Here is a 19,868-nt window from a genome sequence, read left to right as displayed (position 1 = left end):
CGCCGGGACGGCGGGCAATAAACTCCTGGTGTTTGTTATTCGGATCGGATCGGCTCGGCTCGGCTCGGATCGGATCGGCGGGGGCGGGGCACCGGGAGGGGCGGGGCGAGAACGGGGTGGGGCACCGGGAAGGGGAGGAGTCTGTCTGGCACCGCCCGTTCCCGCGTCACGTGGCACCGCCCGTGGCGACCTCGTCGGCCTCGTCACGCGGGCGGGGCCGGGAACGGCGGCGGCGGCGGGATGGAGGAGGAGGGCGGCTACGGTCAGTGCGGGGCCGGGGCGGTGGCGGAGGGGTCCCGGCGGGGAGGGGGCCGGGCCGGGGGAGCGTCCACCATCCCGGGGGCGGTGGGGGCTCCGGGGCTCCCGCCTGGGCTGGGCCGGGCCGCGGCGGGGTGAAGGGCCGGGGCGGGTCCCGCGGCCCCGGGCACGCAGCCGGTGGGGGCCGGGGCGAGGGGCCGTGGTGCTCTGTGATCCGCGGGGGAGCGGGGGCGGCTCTCCCGGGCAGGCGGGAGTGTTTGGGCCGGGCCGCTCCCAGGTGCAAGACCGGGGTCGGCGGCTCCGGGTCGGGCTGGGGTTCGGGGGCGGCGGGACCCGCGGCCGCAGGTGACAGAGCGGCTGCTCGCCCACGCACGGCCGCGGCCTTCGCGGTATCGGCCGGGCGGGGCCGTGGGGCCGCGCCGAGGGGGCGGTGGAGGAAGCGTCGGGAGGAAACCGGCACCCGGTGCCCACAGCCAGCGCGGGGAGCGGGGCGAGCTGCCGGGGGCTGGTCCCCCCTGCACCCCCCGGAGCCCCGGCGCTCCCGCCTCGCTGGCGGCGCGGCCTCGTTCTTTGCCGGGGCTCAGCCCCAGCGGCCCCGCACAGCCGGCGCCACACGGCTTTGCTGCCACAGCTCACGAGCTGCCTGCAGTGTCCGTGCTGCCGGGCCATAGGGACCCGCTGCCTGCAGTGTCCGTGCTGCCGGGCCATAGGGACCCGCTGCCTGCAGTGTCCGTGCTGCCGGGCCATAGGGACCCGCTGCCTGCAGTGTCCGTGCTGCCGGGCTCTGGGACCTGCTGCCTGCAGTGTCCGTGCTGCCGGGCCATAGGGACCTGCTGCCTGCAGTGTCCGTGCTGCCGGGCCATAGGGACCTGCTGCCTGCAGTGTCCGTGCTGCCGGGCCATAGGGACCTGCTGCCTGCAGTGTCCGTGCTGCCGGGCCATAGGGACCTGCTGCCTGCAGTGTCCGTGCTGCCGGGCCATAGGGACCTGCTGCCTGCAGTGTCAGTGCTGCCGGGCTCTGTGACCTACTGCCTGCATGCCTTCCCTCCGCCGCTCGCACTTTGTATTCAGCTGCTGCCTCTGAGTTCGGGCTCCGCAGATCTGCAGGGCAGGCTCGTGTCGATGACGTCCGTTGAATGTCTCACAAACCACCCCGGCTTGGGAGCGCGTCTGCCTGGCATGGAAGCACCCGGTTTGTGCCCAGGGCCCACTCCCAGGGTGGGCTGAGCGAGGCGAGGCAGCTCAGGGGCTACAGGTCCCCTCTCTCATGCACGTGCAGATTGCTTTCCCGCTTTCCTCCATCCTCCGTGTCCACAGAGCGTTCCCTCCCGGTGCCGAGGAGCAGGACAGGGCAGGAAGGCGCTGCCTGTGCCTTCACCCTCTGAGGCAGGTTCCTGTGGGTCGGCAGGTAGGCTTTCCTTGAGCGAGGACTTTGCTGAGGGGGAGGCTGGAGTCTGTCTGGGTGAGATCTGAAACCAAGGTCCCAATGCTGCAAGCCGTGCTGGTGACTGTTCTTGCCGGGAACTGAGGTCACCCGGGCACTGCCAGTGCCGGCGAAGACGCTGTTGCTGGCAGTGCTGGTTCACGGGCCGGCTTCCTGCCTGCTGCAGTTGAGCAACGCAGCCAATTGGGAGGCTGCTGTTCCACCTCAGAAGAGACTGTGCTTGGTGGTGGGGAGTTTACTGTGCGAGATAAGGTGCAAGCGCCCAGCCCCGCTGGTGCATGGCCTGGCACGGGCGTTGTCGGATGCAGCCCATTAGTGGGAGAGCGCTGCAGGGAGCGATTTTGCGAGCGGCCTCTCACTGCTTCCCGGAATCGCTTGGAAGACGTCCCGGGTCGTCTGTCAGCATCAGAAATTGCCCGCTCACCATGCCGCGGGGACCGCAGGGCAGCGTGCAGGACGGGCAGCACGGCCACCTCTAAATCCCCGCCGATGTCCCTGCTGCGAGGGCGTCGCAATCCACAGCTGTCCCAAAGCCCTTGAGCTCTGTTGGTTTTGCAGAGGACAGTCTGCCGAGGCCTCGGCGTGGTGGGAGCCCGACGGGGAGGCTCTTGCTGGTGGGATTGTGCTGATGCCAGTGTCTGCACCATGATACGCAGCCCCTCTCCAGCCGTCTGCCTCAGCAGAGAGCAAATCCCAGGGCGAGCAGCTGGCGACACAGATGCGAGCTTCCCCCGCTCCTGCCAGGGCGCAGGGCTGCGCTCCCACCCCCTTCCCAGCATCTCCCCGCGGGGACGGTGGTGGGACCGAACCCATCCCTAGATTGGAGCTGACTGAGCACAGCGGTGCGGGAGCAAACGCCTCTGGACAGCGGGGCGGCGGTGTTGTGGCAGGGAACCGGCCCGGCTGCTCCTGCCCTGCCGAGCTGCAGCACCGGTGAGCAGCCGCAGGGAGCACGATCCTGTCCCAGCACCGTGTCCTGAGCTGGGCCCCATCTCGGCTCAGGCCCGGCCCCGGCGCAAGGGGGATTGGGCAGCGCTAGTAATCCTGCTGCACCCGAGGGATTACTGCTCGCTCTGGCCTGGAGGATTAAGGGATTTCTCTAAGCGGGGCTGATGCAGCCTCCCGCAAAGCGGCTTGTGCCTGGGGGGCCTTGCTGTCTGGTGCAGGATGGCCGGTGCCAGGAGGCAGGGTGGGCTCTGTGAGGTGCGGGAGATCCCCGAAGGAGGGTGGGCTGTCAGGTCGCCCAGCAGACTGGGGGGGTTCCCACTCAGGGGCATCCCTGCCCTCTCCTCGCTGCCAGCCCGCACAGCCCTGTTTTGCTGGCAGGCCCCTTGGCGTGGGCTCAGCTGTTTCGGAGGCAGCCTGGGACCACGGCGTGCGCCTCTGCACCGAAGGGACAGGGGCCGGGGGGACACGCTGCCAGGGGAGCTGCCGGTGAGGCACCAGCCCCTTCCCTGGCGTGGCGCAGGGGTGAGCCGGGGCGAGTCGCCGGGCCCGGCTCGGGGAGCGGCTCCTCCGCAGAGCTCTGGGGCTCCCAGGTCGAAGACACGGGGACAGTGCAGGGATGGCACCGAGCTTGGAGAGCAGAGCCAGGGGCCAGGGCCGGCAAGGCTCAGGCAGTGTGGCGTTGGGCAGAGACAATTAGCTGGTTCCTCTCCTGAGATGTTCAGGAGCAGAGGACGATAAGCCACGTTGCTGACACTCGGCAATTGCACGTCAGGGATGCAGCAGGGCCCGCTCATCCCCGAGCGGCTGTTTCGGCCTGTCTGTGCGCTGGGCTGTCACAGTGGGGTCGGGGTTGGACGTTTCTGTGCTTGGCCTGAGGGAGGGCAGAGGCTGCTCTCTGGGTCCCCGCTTTCCAGCAGGCAGAGGATTGGGGCCCAGAGCCGTGGTTAACATAACCCCGGGGTGTTTGTAAACACCCCGCCTCGCCCGTACAGGGTGCGAGGATCGAGCTGGGCATCCGGGTCGCTCAGCATGGGAGATGCTGCCTGGCCCTGCTTCAAGCCGGCTGGAGCACCCATGGGCGCCTTTGCCACACGGGGGTTTCTCCAGCTGCCGGTACAGGCCGCAGGCAGGTGCTTGCTACACCACATGCCCAGCTCAGCCCCCGCATCCCCCTGGCTCCTCTTGCCTGCCCTTTTGCCTCCCAGCGATGTGGCAACCACCGCTTCTGCCCGTGAGAAAGGGGAAGTGGTGCCGAAACCAGAAGGTCGGTCACGTCAGCGGCGAGTGCCTGGCTGCCCTCGCAGCCCCAGGAGCTGCCCTTCTCCTCTGCCTTTCCTCCCATCTGCAGCCGTACTGCTCCTGGGAGCCGGGGTCTCCTCCTGCCCCGTACCCTCCTGCCTGCAAGGGTGGCCTCCTTCCAGGGTGCCCTTCCCGGCTGCCTGCCCCGTCAGGGCTCCTGCCTGCCCAGCTCAGGTTTCTCCTAGCTCAGCGCGTCCCAGTGCTTGCAGGCGCAGGTGAGCGGAGCTTGCTGGCTCCTGGCAGCCAAGAGCCGGCAGCCAAGCTGCCCACAGGACGCTGCCTCATGCCCCGACAGGCTCTGGGGTTTGTTACTCATGGCTGTGCCCTGCGCTCGGGGATTGCTCCTGCTTTGAGGGCAAGAGCTGTCGGTCCGGTTTGGGTTTGCTCGGCGCCTGTGGGGCTGGGGGGACAGAGGTGCAGCGGGGCTGGGGGGCAGGAGCACTGCACCTTCCCCCCAGCTCCACAGCTGGCCCCAAGGCTGGGATCCTGGGGCAGGACCCCTCACCCCCAGGTTTCCGCTGCAGGAGCCCCCCGCACCCCAGGACCACAGCAGAGCAGGAGGCACCTTCATTGCTGCTGGGGCATGCCTGGAGCTCAGCCGTCTGACCGGCATCACCGGGGGACTGGCAGAAGGTGCAGTGGGCCTGTCCATGCACAGCACATGGGGCAGGCTGAGCCTGTCGGGGCTGTGCCGGGATCGGCGCCCGAGCCCTGCGTCCCACGAGCGGGGGCCGTGGCAGCACCCCCCGCTCCCCACGCCTCGCCAGAGCCGCGTCGTCTCTTGGTGCACCTTCCTTTATGCAGTACTGGTTGCTACGCGACCGCCGGCTCCCGATGCTTAATGCTCTAATACGGAGGGATAAAACCGCTCTAAAAATACCCCGCTGCCAGCCCCCCCCGGGGGCAAGGGGGCTGCCAGGGGGCAGGCGGCCTGGGGCAGGGGGGGCTGCTGGGGAGTTCCCAAACTCCTCATCCTCTAAGTGGCTTTGAGCTGCCGGCCGGAGCATCGGGAGCGGAGCAGGCTGGTGTGCAGGCAGGGAGCGGCGGGGATTGGCTGGGGCTGGCGCGTGGGCTCCTGCAGCTGGAGCTCCCCTGCCAGAGCCGCCTTCCCCGGCTCCAGCCAGAGTGGGGAGTCCTCCGTTTCCCCTGCCTGCACCCTGCCTGCGGACCGCGGCGCCGGGGAGCCGGCTGCTCAGCCGCACAGCACCTGCCAGGCCTCTGCCTGCCCCGTCGGAGCTGGCAGTGTCCTGCGTGGGACCTCCGCAACATGGGGACGGTCAGCGAGCTCTGTGCCTCCAGTTTCCAGGCTTTCCTCTGCCCCTCGGTGGCTGCCAAGGCAGGTAGGCACTTCGTGCCCCCCCCCTCTGCTCGCCGTGGGGTCCCTGTCCCTCCAGCAGATGTGGCGGTGCCCACGGCTCCGGCTCCATATGGCTCCTGCTGACAGCGGCACAGAGAGTCCTCGCCGCCTCCTTCCCCCACGCACCGCTGGCCTCCCCATGCTTGGGCCTCTGCAAGCGCTGAGCCCTGGCAGGATGGCCGGGCACCGGGCTGCCTTGCGTGGCATTGCCCCACATGGGTGCTGGGTGTCACTCTGGGACGGGGGTTGCTCGGGAGCCGGTGGCGGCGGCTGGGAGGATGCACGCAGCCCGGTGCGGCTGTGGCAGGTCCTGCCCCAGTCCCTCACCCTTCTGCCCTACCCTGGGTGATGCATGAGCGCTCGGCCGCCCTCGCCGCTGCAAGGGCAGCTCGGGGCAGCGCTCTCTAAACCAAAATCTGTGCAGGAAAGCCTAGTGCCTGCTGTGTTGGGGATGCTGTTGAGGGCTGGCTGCCTGTGTGGGCTGCTGCTGTCTGTGGGTGGGACTGGGGGTGGCTGCGTGGTGCAGCATGGTGCTGCGAGACCTCCTCCGGCCAGCCCTGCGCCCTGCTGGCAGCTGAGGCTGAGCAGCAGCGGGCTCTGCTTCTCCTGAGCACGGTGAATGGTGCAGAGAGCAAGCGAGGTGCCTGCCGGGCTGCGCTCCCGGCACCTGCACAGTGCTCGGTGTGTGTGGACATGGCCAAGCTGGTGCTCGCCCGGCCACACCGTGGGCCGGGGGTCCTTGCATGGGGAGTGGGGGAGCCTGGAGCCACTGGGGAGCGAGGCAGTGGCTGTAGATGTGTGTTCCCTGCAAGGCTCTGGGCACAGGGAGCAGGGGTGATGGGCAGGGCTGCGTGAAAGCAGGATGAGGGCCCTGGCTGGCTCTGGGTGCGGGGTCCAGCCGCCTGGGAGGGTCTTTCCTGGAGCCGCCTGTCCCCAAACCCTTCTCCTGACGCACCTCGGCTGTCGGTGGGGAAGGATGGGGCTGACGCAACCCAGGATGCGCACGCGGCGCGGTGAAAACAGGATGTGGTGTGCTGAGATGGGCAGGAAGTTTCTGGGGGCCCTGCGGGCCCCCCCAGCCGTGGGGCACAGCAGGAGCGGGCAGCAGCACCCCACAGCAGAGCCCAGCAACAGCCGCTGGCAGCACCCTGGGCTCGTCCCTGTGGTCTGCCTAAACCCGGTGCCTTTGCCCCTCCGGCACGGCCCGGCGCAGGCGCGGCATGGGCCGGTGGGGGAGGGCTGGCTAGCGCTGTAGCACAGCTGTGGGCCGAAGGACCAACGTGAGGCTTCCGAAGCCCTTCCTCCCCTTGCTCTGTAGCCGGCATTCTGGGTGCTGTTTCTCCATCTCGCGCTGCCGAGCAGGATTTAGCTGAGTCAAGGTGGCCGAGGCTCACGCAGCCTCTCCAGGCAGCTGACAGCGGGATGGGGATGTGCCGGGGGTTCGCTCCCGCTGCAGGCACGGCCCCGCAGGCCCCGGATTCTGCCGCACAGTGGTCCCGTATGGAGCAGTGGGGTCTGTACAGGCACCCTGGAGCAAGGGGGCATGACAGCAGGGAGCAGCCTCCCATGGGGACCGGCATCGCTCCTGGCCCTGCTCCTGGTCCCAGTTCTGGTCCCGTCTGGCCGTGTGAGCAGCCATGGACTCTGCAGAGGGCAGCAGGCACCGGTGGTCCCCACAGCCCTCCTGGTCCTGCCCAGGGCTCAGTCCTTACAGTCTGGACAGGACCTGGACCTGCAGTGGGGGGTCTGGCGGAGCCAGAGGGGGAGCTGCAGGGGAGGGCCGGGGCTCTGCTGGGGCGGGGGCCCCCAGCTGCTGGAGGGGAGGGGACCCCGGCATTGCCGCAGCGAGCTCAAGATGTGCCGGTCCAAGGAAGGAAGGGCTGGGCCAGCCCCCGGTTCCTGCCTGGCTGGGACCCCAACACATCACATCCCCCAGCCCCAGGGCCAAAGGAAGGGGAGCAGGGCCCTGGCTGCCCCATTTCCCCACCCGGCCGGGAGCAGAGGAGTTAAGGCGCTGGCAGCCCCGGGGTCGTTGTGGCAGGAACAGGGTGTTGCTGGTGCTGGCTCCTGGCGAGGCCAGGCCGGATGACGCCCAGGCGGCCCCGGAGCTCATTGGCCCAGCGCAGCCCTGACTCATCCTGGGAAGCACCGGGGCGAGCAGGTGTCCGCGCCCCGCGACAGCAGCACCTCTCCGGAGCCGCGGGCAGCACGGGCACGGCCGACGGAGCCGGTGCAGACAGCCTGCCAGGATGGTGCTCAGGGCGGAGGGCAGCGGTGAGCTGGGCCCCGGGGTGCGGGGAGGCTGGTGGGGCCGGGGCGAGGGGGGGGCAGGCGGGCGGCTCGGCGTCTGCCCCGCTCCTGTGCCACCAGCCAGGGCTTGTCTTGGGGCAGCGGGGTAGGAAGAAGCACAGGGGGTGAGCATGGCCTCTGTGTGTCATGGGGGGCTTTGCTTTGGGTGTGGTAGGAGAGGGGGAACGTGCTGCTGCTGCTCCTAGCTGCCACAGGCCCCAGCGACCCTGGAGCCCGGGACAGACGGACAAATCCTGCTGGTGTTCCTTGCTGCCCTCCTGCTGCTGCTGGTGTGCAGGGTCCTCGGGCTCGGCTGTCAGCAACAGGAGCTGCGGGAACTCCCAGGCCCCCTGCGCTGGGGCCTCATGCTGGTGGGGAGCAGGCGCCAGCGCTGGGATCCTGCAGTCCTGTGGGTCACTGCACCCCAACTCCTGTGCCGGGCTGAAGCCAGGGCAGCGAGCGCCTGCTCCAGCCTGCCCTTCCCTGCAGTGCTGCCCTGCCTGCGGCGAGGCTCGCCAGCCTCTCGGGAGCCATTTGGGCTCAACTCGGTGCTGCAGGGCGGGTGCGGTGTAGAGTGCCGGGGAAGGGTTAACGCCCTCTTCCTTCCCCAGAAAAGCTCTTGCGTCTGGGGTTTCTCTTCCTCTGGCTGCTGCTGACATGGCTGGGCCCCTGTCACGAGTGCTCACCCTCCACCGCAGCAGCACAGGCGGGGAGGGACCTTCCTGGGCTCTGGTACAGACCTGCCGACCCCCTCTGCCCTGCAGCATCGCATCCTCTGCTGCGCCTGCCCCGGGGCCTGCCGAGACCCCTGCCCGCTCGCAGGTGGGCAGGGGGAGGCAGCGCTGCTCCTGCTGGGGCTCGCTTTGCTGGCTCCAGCCTCCGGCCCTCGGCTGGCTCGCCTCGGGGCAGGTCCAACCCTGGCACAGAATTTCACCTCCCCTGCGGCTGCGGCTGGGCAGGAGGGTCCTGCGGCGCATGCTGCAGCCCAGGGATTTAGAGGTTTTTGTGTCTGGCAACAGGCGTGCGATGCAGCTCGGCCCTCCCGCAGCAAGCCTGGGCTTGCCGGGTGCCCTGGGTGCTGGGCAGGAGGGGCCGAGCGCCTGTGGGAACAGCACTTGGGTGCACAAAAGGTGCTTGGATGTATCGATAAGGCAAGGCCTCTGGTATTTTAAGTTTAAATAACTTTTAACCTGGTGCCATGAGCTGGGTTGTCTGGTTCATACTTCCTGGCGTCGGAGACTGAAAATATTGGGAAGTGTTGCCATCGCGTCTGGAGGGATGGTGTTGCAAGCCGAGGCTGCCTCCAACCTTGGCAGCGGGGGATTTTTGCGAAGGAGGAAGCTCGTCAGAAAGCCCGAGCGGAGCCAGGGAAGTGCTGAGTTCAGAGATTCGGTTTGTGTGGTCGTGATCGCCCCAGGGGCGCATGCGGCTCCCACAGAGGAGGCGGTGGCTTGGGCAGAAACGATGCACAGTTGAGGACGGTGCCGGTCCGAAGGCACGTGGCGTCCCTGGGCGCCAGTACAGGGCAGGCGGCCGTGCTGGGGACGCTCCGGGTGAGTCCGGGCTGGCGGCAGCAGTGGCCTGGAGACCACGGCCGTGGCAGCACATGGGGCCTCGGCAGAACAGAGCGGTAATGTTTGGGGAGGGAGAAGGGCAGTGGCAGCCCTGCCGGGCGCCTCTCCCCAGCACCCCTGGGCGGGAGGTGGGACACGGCACGAGGGCCGAGCCGACGGGTGCTGCTGCCACCTCCCTCAGGGACGGCACTCTGGAGGGACGGTGCTTTGGTGTTCTCGCAGGCGACCTTGGTGTGGTGTGTGAGGGAGCTGCTGGAACCGCTGGCAGAGGTGGAGGCGCAGGCGGTAGACGAGGGCTGGGAGCGCTGCTGGAGGAGTGGGTGACCTTGGGGACAGGAGGGAACAGGAATGGGATGCCGTGTCACTGCGGAACGGGAGGTCACACACCGGGGAGCATGAGGAATGTCCTGGGAGCTGTGGGGCTTGGGAGAAAGGGAGGGTGTGCAGCGGCCCTGGGCTTGAGCCTCGGGGATGGTGTTGGGGAGGGGGTGCCTGGCTCCCGCCGGGTGACAGGGAGGTGTAGATGTCACAGCGTGCAGGTGAGGTTTGTCCAGAGGGTACGCCAGCTCCGGGCCCCAGCTCGGAAGGACGGATCCAGCGCAGAGGGGGCTGCTAGGGCAGCCAGGAGCTGGTTTTTTTCGGGGCTGGCCCAGTGTGGGAGAGCAACCCGCGGGGCTCCAGGTCTGTGCAGAGCTTGATGCCGCGGGGCATAGCAGAGCTGCTCAGCCACAGCAGGGACTGGGACAGGCACCCACACCGACCCAGCTGGGGTAGAGCAGAGTTAAACGGGGGAGGAGCGCTGGAGCTGGTCCAGGGGCCGTGCTGGTCCTCGCTGCCCTCGCTGCCCAGCTGCCGCAGGCTGAATCAGCAGGAACCGGCAGTGCCCGGCTCCCCCGCTGCAGCCACTGCCCGATGCCCTGGCCCTCGCATTCCTCACGTGCCATCGGTGGCACTTGGCTGCTGCGCAGGGCCAGGGACACCGCTCGCCAGCCCGGCTCCTCCGGGCACCCAGCAGCTCCATGTCCCAGCTCCTGACGGGCCCTGGGCTGCTGGCCGGGAGCAGAGGCTGTGCCTGGAGCCTGGCAGGGATGATTCTCACAGCCACGCATGCTGACCTGACCGTGTCTCTGCTCAGTGCCCAGTGACCTGACCCCGGAGGAGTGCCAGGAGCTGGAGAACATCCGCCGCCGCAAGCAGGAGCTGCTGGCTGACATACAGGTGCGATGCTGAGGGCCACTGCCCGCAAACACAATCCCCCTGTCCCAGACATGGCAGCCTCTTGCTCGGGGCTGTCCCTTGGGAGGTAGGGGACAATCCAGGGTCCCCTGCCTGGGTCCCTCGCCCCGCTGCTGGGAAAGGGAAGGATGGCCCAGGTGAGGCGGGGAGGAGAGGCTGCCCTCTCCGGGGCTGTCCGTAACGGCCGTGGGATCAGGGTGCAGTGCCCCAGACCTGCAGAGCCCATGCAGAAGCAGGCCCAGGCAGAGCCGTGGGTCGGGTTTGTGCTCCCGTCCCTTTTCCTTGTGAGCCCCTGGCTCCTCGCAGCCCGTGGGGGCTCTTGTGGACCTTCTGGGGCAGAAGATTGGAACTGCTGGAACCGCAGGGCAGGGTGAGCTGAGCCCGTGGGGTGGACACCAGCGGCTGCTGCAGGGAGCCCGTGATCTGCCGCCCCGCTGCCTGATAGCACTGCCTCAGTGGGGCGCCGGGGCCAGGGAGAGGGTCCCAGCGGGGGACGAGGGCCCGGGCTGGCAGCTGGCCTGCCCTGCCATGCCGAGGCAGCCGTGGCTTTTCCTTGCCCCCCGCAGAGCTCCGGGCTGTGCGCTTGTGCCATTCCCTGTGGCCCAGGGCACCGGCGTCTCTGTGCCAGCCCCTCCCTGGCACGGGCAGGGACTGTGTTTCTGGGCCAGGCCGCTGCCCTGGCAAGTGGCTGCGAGGTCAGTGCTCATCTGGGACGCTCGTCAGTCGTATCCCTGATTAAGGCAGCAGAGGCTAATTACTGCCATATGCTGGGCATGATCTAAAGGGATTAGGGGGTAATTTTGTTAACCTCGGAATCTCTTCCTTCCTGCACGCTCGGAGCACAGGCGATGCTGCAGGGGGATTAGCAGCGGGGTGCAGCCAGCCCCCTCTGCGAGTGCCCCCCAAGCTGGTTCAGCCCCTGGCAGCACTCGGGGTGGGAAGGAGGGAAGGAAGGAGGGGCTGCCGGGGCCTCCTGGGGGAATGGCCCTGGGGCCCGCTCCTGCCTCCTCGAGCCCCAGTCCGTGGGGATGCCCTGCCTGCTCTTGGAAGGGGGAGGGAAGGGCAGTCCTGGGCCCCAGCCTGCCGTCAGGACTGGGGGGCTGGAGGGTTTGGGAGGGAGGGAGGGAGGGACCTCCTGTCTCAGTGCGCTCTCTCCCCTCAGCGGCTGAAAGATGAGATAGCAGAAGTGACGAATGAGATCGAGAACCTGGGGTCCACGGAGGAGAGGTGAGTCCTCTGCTGTCGCAGGGTCTCGGTAGAGCCCGGAGCCTCTGCCGAGCCCCTTCCCCTGCGGTGAGGCTGGCCCTGGATGCTGGCTTGCTCGTGCGGTGTGGGAGCCGTGGGCAGCCAAGCGATGCAGCCCCATCCCGTGGGTGCTGATGCGGGTGGCTTTCCCAGGCACTGAATTCCCTGGAGCAGTAGCAGGATCCCAGTCTGAACTGCTGCTCCAAAGGTCTGTTTTTCCAAGCCTTAGCCCCTCTTGTCTGGCCACAGCGACTGTCGGACTTTGTTATTCTGAGCTGGCGCAGGCAGTGCCAGCCTGGGATTAGGGGGTCCCGGCAGCCGACAGGAGCTGACTCCCAGTGTCGTTTCCAATCACCCACTGGGGCATGAAGGCTGTCACCCTCACGCCAGCCCCACTGGGGCCTGAAAGCTCTCCCCAGAGCCCCACCGCACCCAGCTTGCCCCAGCCTCCCCCCTTGCAGAGGTGACCTGCCGGGATGCTGTACCTGGCACCCCTTCTGCACGGGGTGACCCCGTGGACGGGGCACGGCAGCTCCTCTTTGCTCTGGGGCCCGGCAGGCCGAGAGCAGCCCCATGCTGCTCTGCCGTGGAGCGGGGCAGAGACATGGAGCAGTGTGCCAGCTTCGTCCCATGCAGGTTTGATGCAGGGGGCCCGGCCCGGTCAAAGTTACTCGAAATTTCTTGGCTCCCATTTGGTCCAGGCTGACCCCTCCCCGCAGTGCTCTGCCCGAGGGGGTGGGCGGGAGGAAGCCACATCCCTCCTGGGTGCTCAGAGCTGCTTTGTGCCTTGCAGGAAAAACATGCAGAGGAACAAGCAGGTGGCTATGGGCAGGAAGAAGTTCAACATGGATCCCAAGAAGGTACTGCATGGTGGGCCAGCTGGGGAGCAGGGCAGCAGGCTCCCAGTGGGGCCATGTGGAGGGGGCGTTCGCCAGCCCATCTGGGGCCGTGCTGGGGCTCTGCCACCTCGCAGTTGGGGTGCCTGGCCACCCGCTGGGGCCAGGGCAGAGCCAGCACCCGGGGCAGGGGCTGGGGAGGCAGCGGGCAGGCTGGCGGGGTCAGCAGCAAGCCCCGGAGCAGCACCTCTTGCACTGCTCCAGGGCATTCAGTTCCTGATCGAAAACGACCTGCTGAAGAACACGTGCGAGGATATCGCTCAGTTCCTTTACAAGGGAGAGGGCCTCAACAAGACAGCCATCGGTGACTACCTGGGCGAGAGGTACGCTGGCCTGGGGAGGCTCGGGTGTCCTGAGGGTGCCCTGGGCTCTCACGGCCTGAGAAATGGGACACTGCAGCTCTTTGAGCTCACAGGGCAGCTGAGTTGGGGGTACACGGGGGGCTCGGCACCCTGGGTGCCAGGGCCAGCTGGGGGGCTGTTCGATCCATGGCTGGCACTTGTGAGAGGCCGGTGTGTGCAAACCAGCCCAGGACTCGAGGTGGGGGTAGCTGCAGGTTTCCCCCCACAAATGAGCAGAGTCTGGAGCGGGGCAGGGAGACGTGGGGCCGCTCGGCAGTCACAGGACTTGCTGATCATGCATCCCTCGTGCTCTGGCTTTGTTCCTGCAGGGACGAGTTCAACATCCAAGTCCTGCATGCCTTCGTGGAGCTGCACGAGTTCACTGACCTCAACCTCGTGCAGGCCCTGCGGTGAGTGAAGGGGGCCGGGAGCTGAGCCATGTCCCATCAGGGGAGACGGGCAGCGGGCTGGCAGGGGGCTGTAGCGATGTGAGCATGGCTGGAGGGTGCGTGGAGCCCCCAGAGCAGCACCAACGCCTCGCTCTTCGCAGGCAGTTCCTGTGGAGCTTCCGGCTGCCCGGGGAAGCGCAGAAGATCGACCGGATGATGGAGGCCTTCGCCCAGCGGTACTGCCAGTGCAACCCCGGCGTCTTCCAGTCCACAGGTGAGCACCTGCCCCAGCCCCTCTCCCCGGCCATCCTGCCTCGCAGCTGACTTTTCCCTCTGCCCCTGTAGACACTTGCTACGTGCTCTCCTTCGCTATCATCATGCTGAACACCAGCCTGCACAACCCCAACGTCAAGGACAAACCCACGGCAGAGCGCTTCATCGCCATGAACCGTGGCATCAACGATGGGGGGACCTACCCGAGGAGCTGCTCCGGGTGAGGGATGGGACACGGAGGGGCCGGGCTGCGGAGCTGGCCCGTCACAGGGCTCCTGGGCGCAGCAGAGCTGACACCATGTATCGTTGTACCAGAATCTCTATGAAAGCATCAAGAACGAACCCTTCAAAATCCCTGAGGACGACGGCAATGACCTCACCCACACTTTCTTCAACCCTGACCGGGAGGGCTGGCTTCTGAAGCTAGGTGAGTGCTGGCAACTGGGCAGACGTGGCCCGGGGAGGGCAGGCTCTCCCCAGGGACAGAGCTGGGCCGTGGGTGTGATACCCCTGGGCTGTCTGCACCTCGCCTGCTGGCCTGGCTCCTTGGAGCGTGGCCTTGTGGAGGGGCAAGAGGCTGCAGACAGGGGCACAGCCCCCATGGGGAAGGCGTCCATATGTCCAGCAGCCCTCCATCTTCCCTGGGCTGGGCAGCAGGAGCGGACTCACAGCTGACGAGGCCCTGCGGTGTGGCTGGGTGGGCATCCCGGGGGATTCTCCCTCTAGGTTGGGCAAGCCCCGGGGTGCAGAGCTGGTACTGGGGTCCGGTGCCGGAGCACGGAGTCCGCGAGGCCCTTCTCGTCACCGAGTCACAGCAGGGTCCTGTTGGAGCAGGCCCCCGGGAGTGAGCGGCGAGCTGCCCCAGGCTGCGTGCGTCCCCCCCCTCCATGCCACAGACCGGTCCCTGCCTCACCTTCCCACAGCATTATCACCTCTGCATCCTGGCTCCACATGCAGGCAGCGTGCATGGCATCCCCGCGGCCCCGCTGCACAGCCCGGCTCTCGCGGCCGGTGAGCCCGCCCCACGCCCTGGCTCCTGTGGCTTCTCCTCTCGGCAGCTCTGGGGAATCCTCTGCCCGGGTTAAGCGAGGGGGGACGGGGTGCTGGCAGGAGCAGGGTCTGGTGGGGGCCTTTCCCTGGGGCTCTCGCTGGGGTCGGGACTCTGTCCTCTCACCGGGGGGTGTTTCTGCCGTATTGCCACCCCTCGGGATGGGAGAGGGGCCTTACCCACCCCCGTGCCCTGACCGGTGCAGAGCCCAGCCCTGGGGTTGAGCAAGGGCCATCTGCCCCCGCCTCTGGGTCGGGGGGATGTGGGGGAGAGCCCCAGACCTGCCACTCCTGTCCCTGAGCAAGCCCAGTGCCCCGCTGGCAGAAGGGCCCCATGCACGGCAGGTCGGCATTCGCCGCCGTCGGGGCCGTTGGCAGCCGGAGGGGTGGAGAGGCGGCAGAGCAGCCATGGGCCCCAGCTCGGCTGCCACGGCTCAGCCTGCTCGTGGGGCAGGGAGGGACCCTGCAAGGAGGCCATGGGGCAGGGGGAGCCAGGCCCTGTGCCCCCCACCCCACCCCAGCCAAGGAGATCCGTCCTGCAGAGCCACAGCGAGCCAGGGCAGGTTGGCCCCCGCGGCGGTGCTGCCGGCCCGGCCCCTCACGGCTTCCCTGCTGCAGCCCTGCCCCACTGACCCGTGCGGTGCGAGGGGGGTTCTTTGGGGTTTCCTCTTTTTATTTTTTTTTTCCCTTTTTTTTAATTTTCTTTTCTCCCTCATTTGTATGTTTCCATGATTTTGGCTCTTCCTTTCCTTGCCCCCAACTCCAGGAGGTACGTACCCCTCTCCCTGCTCTGCTCACGCCGCTGGGGCTTCGTTTCCTTTTCGTTTTTAATTGCTGGTGATTAGTCTCATTGCTGCTGCTGCTAACCACCCGCACCACCCCGGGGACCTCGCCTGCCGAGGGGACAGCCCCGCTCCCGACGCCGCCAGGGCAGGGATGCGGGGTACCGGCCCCACCGATGCCAAATGCTCCCCCAGGCCTGCCGGCCCCCTCCGCTGCCCTGGTGCACCCCACGGCCCAGGGGTGGATGGGGCCGGGGCCAGTCCTTGCCCAGCCGCTGGCAGGGGCTGCCTGCCCATCTGTGCTTCGCCGTGTCCGCAGGCAGCTTGGCCCGGGCGCAGTGGGTCTTTGCCTCCGGTGCCATGAGGGATGGGGACGGGTTTGAGGTGTCCTCAGGAAGGGCCCCAGCCCGTGTGCGGGGGGTCAGGGGTGCTGAGTGCTTGGAGCTGGGTAGGAGCAGGCAGGAGCTGTCTGCGGGGTGCCCTGTGCCGTGCCGGGGGCTTGTAGCAGTCCCTGTGCTGGGTGCTGGCGCTGCCCCGGCTCCACCACCTGCAGCCCCGGGGTGCCGGGGAGCATTGGTGCTCCCGCCTGGGACTGCGCTGGCCGTCGGTCCCGTATGGCTCTGCAGGCCCTGCCTGACCCCGTGGAGCCCTGCACCCCTGCAGGCTCTAAACCCCGGGCTCCTCCTGCGCTCCCCGTGCCATGGGACCCTGCCCTGCCACATGAGCTCTTCCCACCCGCAGCCCCGGGAGAGGAGGTGGCCCTGGGGAGGGCTGGGGGCTGGAGAGGGTCATGCCCTGGGTTTTGGGGTGGGCTTGGCTGGAGGGAGGCAGAGGACCTTTTTCTAGGAAGTGCTGGCCCCAGCCTGGCTGTGGGGCAGGGACTGGGGTGGGTGGCCAGCTGGCATGGGGGAGCAGGGAGGCACAGGACCTTCCCGGTGGGGTGGGGGAGATGAGCATGGTCCCCAGCGCACACAGTGCCTCCTCACATCCATGCCAGACCCAGGCAGCATGGCCCGGGTGCTCATCCTGCGGTGGCAGCATATCCGGCACCGCTGCGATGGCCAGAGCACGCCAGCGCGGTGGAGGGGGAGCCGGGCCCAGGGGTGAGTGGTTGCTGAGCCCAGGGAGCAGCTTCTCCCTCTGTGGTGGCAGTTGTGAAACTCCCTCCGACCAAAAGTCCGCGAGCTGTGGCCCTGGGCTCGTGCCTTGCCCCGGCAGCGGGCCACACTGGCCGGAACGCAGCGGGACCATGGTCAGTGTGAACAGAAGGTCCCCGCATCCCCCCGAGAGCTGCCTGGCTGCAGCGTCCTCTGGCCACGCTGAATCGGTGTTTTGGGTGGGAACGGGCGCAGCGCTCCCGGCCCGGCATCCCCGCCACCCTCCGCCTCCATCCTCATCCGTCTGCTTTCCGCTCCTGCTCGTGCCCTGCCCGGCGTGGTGTGTGCTGCCTGCTGCTGCTGCGCCCGGCGCCCGCCGGGCTGCCTGGCTCTGCTTGCGCCCCGGCGCCCGGTGCTTGTCTGTGTGTGTCCGCGTGGGCTCCAGCTCTGCCGTCGCCTCCATGTGCCGCGAGCCTCCAGGCGCGTGCCCCGGCCACGCTGCGCTGGGGCTGCGCCCAACCTGCCCCTCTCTGCTCCCAGGAGGCAGGGTGAAGACGTGGAAGCGACGCTGGTTCATCCTGACTGACAACTGCCTTTACTACTTCGAGTACACAACGGTCAGTGACCTTGGCTCGGGGTGTGCTGAGCCGGGGCAGGGAAGGGTGCTGGATCCGGCCCAGGGCTCATCTGCCTGCGTGGCACAGACTGGGCGCAGCATCCCGGCACGGGGCTGGCCGCTTGCCTCCTGCCGTGCTGGGGTTGCTGGTGACTGGGGGGGGTGTGGGCCGCGGCCCTCAGGCCAGGCAGCGCTAGGTGCCTCTGCAGAGGGGTGTTGGGGAAAGGGGGGTTTGCAGCATCCAGCCCTGCCTGGGGTGTGCAGGTGGGGTTTGGCAGTGTCCAGCCTGCCGCTAAAGCCTCTGCTTGGTCCCACCAGGATAAAGAGCCCCGTGGCATCATCCCCCTGGAGAACCTGAGCATCCGCGAGGTGGAGGACTCGAAGAAGCCCGTGAGTGCCGCAGCAGGGTCCCCCGGGGCTGGAGGGGCAGCCCTGGTGCTTTGGTTGGGGCAGGAGCAGGGCAGGGAAAGGCGGGAGGTGCTGCAGCCCCCAAGGGATGCCCCCGGGAGCGGCGGGAGGGCCCCGCAGCGGTCACTGCCTCCATCCATCACAGCAGCCGGGTACAGACCTGGGGCTGGTCACCACAGTGTGCAGGGCTGGTGGCAGGGCATGCCTGGGGGCTGTGGGGTGATGGTCACGGCATGTCCATCCCTCTCTGCTGCATTGGGGATGGCTGTGCCGGGGGAGCGGCTGCAGCCCCGGTGCTCTGCCTCATCCCTCCCAGCCTGGGGTCCCCTTTGGAAGTGAGGGCTGCCTCTGAATGGTCTCCTCCCTCCCAGAACTGCTTCGAGCTCTACATCCCCGACAACAAGGACCAGGTGATCAAGGCCTGCAAGACAGAGGCAGATGGGCGGGTGGTGGAGGGGAACCACACAGTGTACCGCATCTCCGCTCCCACGCCCGAGGAGAAGGAGGAGTGGATCAAGTGCATCAAGTGAGTGCTTGGAGGAGTGGGTGGCAGGGCGCTGGGCAGGGGCACAGTGGGGACCTGTCTGCTGTGCTTGAGGGGGGGCAGTGCTTCCCAGGGCACCCTGCAAGGATGGGGGGGAAACGGGCTTTCCCAGGGGCACAAAGGGACCTGCCCGAGGCCCTGCCAGGCAGGACAGACCCAACCCTACAGCAGTTTTTGCCTGGCTGTGTGGCTAAGCAGAGCACTCGTTCCCCCTGCCAGGGCAGCGATCAGCCGGGACCCTTTCTACGAGATGCTGGCCGCCAGGAAGAAGAAGGTCTCCTCCACCAAGAGACACTAGCAGCCTCCGCGGGCCCTGCGAGGCCGGCATGCCCCCAGCAGCCCGAGCGTCTCCCCTCCCCGGAGGGCTGCGGGGCTGGCCCTCGGGGCCCGGGGCCCAGGACCCAGCTTCAGCTTTGCAGTTTCTTTACCGTGGGGGGAGAGAAGGGGGCACAGGCATCTCAGTGGCTCTGGTCCCCCCATCACTGCCTCATCTCCAGGACAGCATCTTCACGGGCTGGAGCTGGGACACCGACACCCCCGCATGCAGGGAGCCCCGTCCTGCCCCGGGCTCGGCTGCAGGATGGGGATGCGTGTACTGTCCTCCCCTCCCGCCTCGGCTTGCTGGGGCACCACGGGCGCCCTCCCTGCTCCTGATCCCCCCAGCAAGCGTGCAGCTGCATGTGCCGCTGGGTGTTCCCCCCCCCCCAGCACCCATGTCCTGAAGCACTTGGGGTGTCCTGTCGGGAAGGTGAATGGCTGGCGCGGTTAGCAGCTGGTGGTTTTGGGGTGCTGCAGGTGCCGACGTGAAGGGCAGCAGCCCCAGGGCGGCTGGGGGGGCCCCACGGAGGCACGACTCCTGGCCCTCGTTGTAGCGGGCCTGGGTCTGTCCTGGGCTTCCCCACGCTGCTGCTTTGGACCCTCCCAGCTGTCCCCTGCACCAGGGGTGGTCCCCGCGGGCGCAGGGAGTTGTCACCGTCGCGGTGTGCAGTGGTGCCACATGGGGCACAGACATGTCCTCACCCAGCCGCGGGGTGCCGGAGCTCAGGTGAGAGCCCCGGTCTGGCAGCACCGGGTGGCATTGCGCCCGGCACGTCCTTGCAGCACAGTCCCCTCAGCGAGGGGCAGGGGAGGCTGTGCCGGGGGTGGCCGTCGTCTCCTCGAGCATGAGCCCTTGCTCCGGAGCGGGTGGTGGGATATGCCCAGAGCCTGCGCCAGGGGCGGCTGCTGTTGAGGGGGTCTGGCCGGGCCGGGGGCTGCACCCCCCTGCCTCTGCCTTGCAAACGCCTGTGTCTTGTCCTGTTCCCCGGCCACTGCGCACGGTCTGGAGAGAGGCACCTGGATCAGTATTAGTCTATTTATCAGAGGTGTAAATACTCCTGTATAGTTTTCTCCTTTTAGATTATTTTGTATGTCGGGTCGTTCTGTGCAGAGGCTTCTCTGGAGGGCGGGGGGTGGCAGGATTTTTTATTCTAACCTTTTTTTTTTTTTTTTTTTTTTTTTTTTGCCACGGTCTTGTAAACTAGTGCTGAGGATCTGCAGCAAATAAACACTGAACCGCGCTCAGCCTCAGCCTCCTGTGGTCTGTGTGCGACTCGGGATGGGCAGGAGCCCCTGCCCTGCACCCCGGCTTTGCAACAGGGTTCATGCTTCTCCCAGCCCCAAGATATCGGTGCCCGGCACCGCAGCAATGCCACGTTGGATGAAGCTGGCAGTGCTGCGGCCAACGTGGTCCTGGTTTGAGCCTCCGCCTGTTCGCATCCAAAGCCTCTTGTTTCTTGGTGTGCTGGGAGGTGTTTGCATGCCTTGTGCCCTCCCCAGCTCCCCTC

General features: G+C 67.6%; 1 protein-coding gene across 1 annotated transcript; it reads left to right on the top strand.

Annotated features, from left to right (window-relative positions):
- Positions 1–237: 237 nt before the first annotated feature.
- Positions 238–18,888, top strand: CYTH1 (cytohesin 1). The gene is given in 14 exon segments (XM_050908500.1): positions 238–262; positions 10,304–10,386; positions 11,567–11,631; positions 12,443–12,509; positions 12,750–12,868; positions 13,216–13,296; positions 13,437–13,549; positions 13,621–13,740; positions 13,743–13,768; positions 13,864–13,975; positions 17,015–17,091; positions 17,409–17,480; positions 17,870–18,024; positions 18,262–18,888. Coding segments are annotated over 14 exon segments (1,191 nt in total). The 5' UTR covers positions 238–240; the 3' UTR covers positions 18,341–18,888.
- The last annotated feature ends 980 nt before the right edge of the window (positions 18,889–19,868 follow it).

Source organism: Gymnogyps californianus, chromosome 19 (genome assembly GCF_018139145.2).
Source record: "Gymnogyps californianus isolate 813 chromosome 19, ASM1813914v2, whole genome shotgun sequence".
NCBI lineage: Eukaryota > Metazoa > Chordata > Aves > Accipitriformes > Cathartidae > Gymnogyps > Gymnogyps californianus.
Note: the sequence above shows the minus strand (reverse complement) of the source record. Positions and strands in the feature narration are given on the sequence as shown.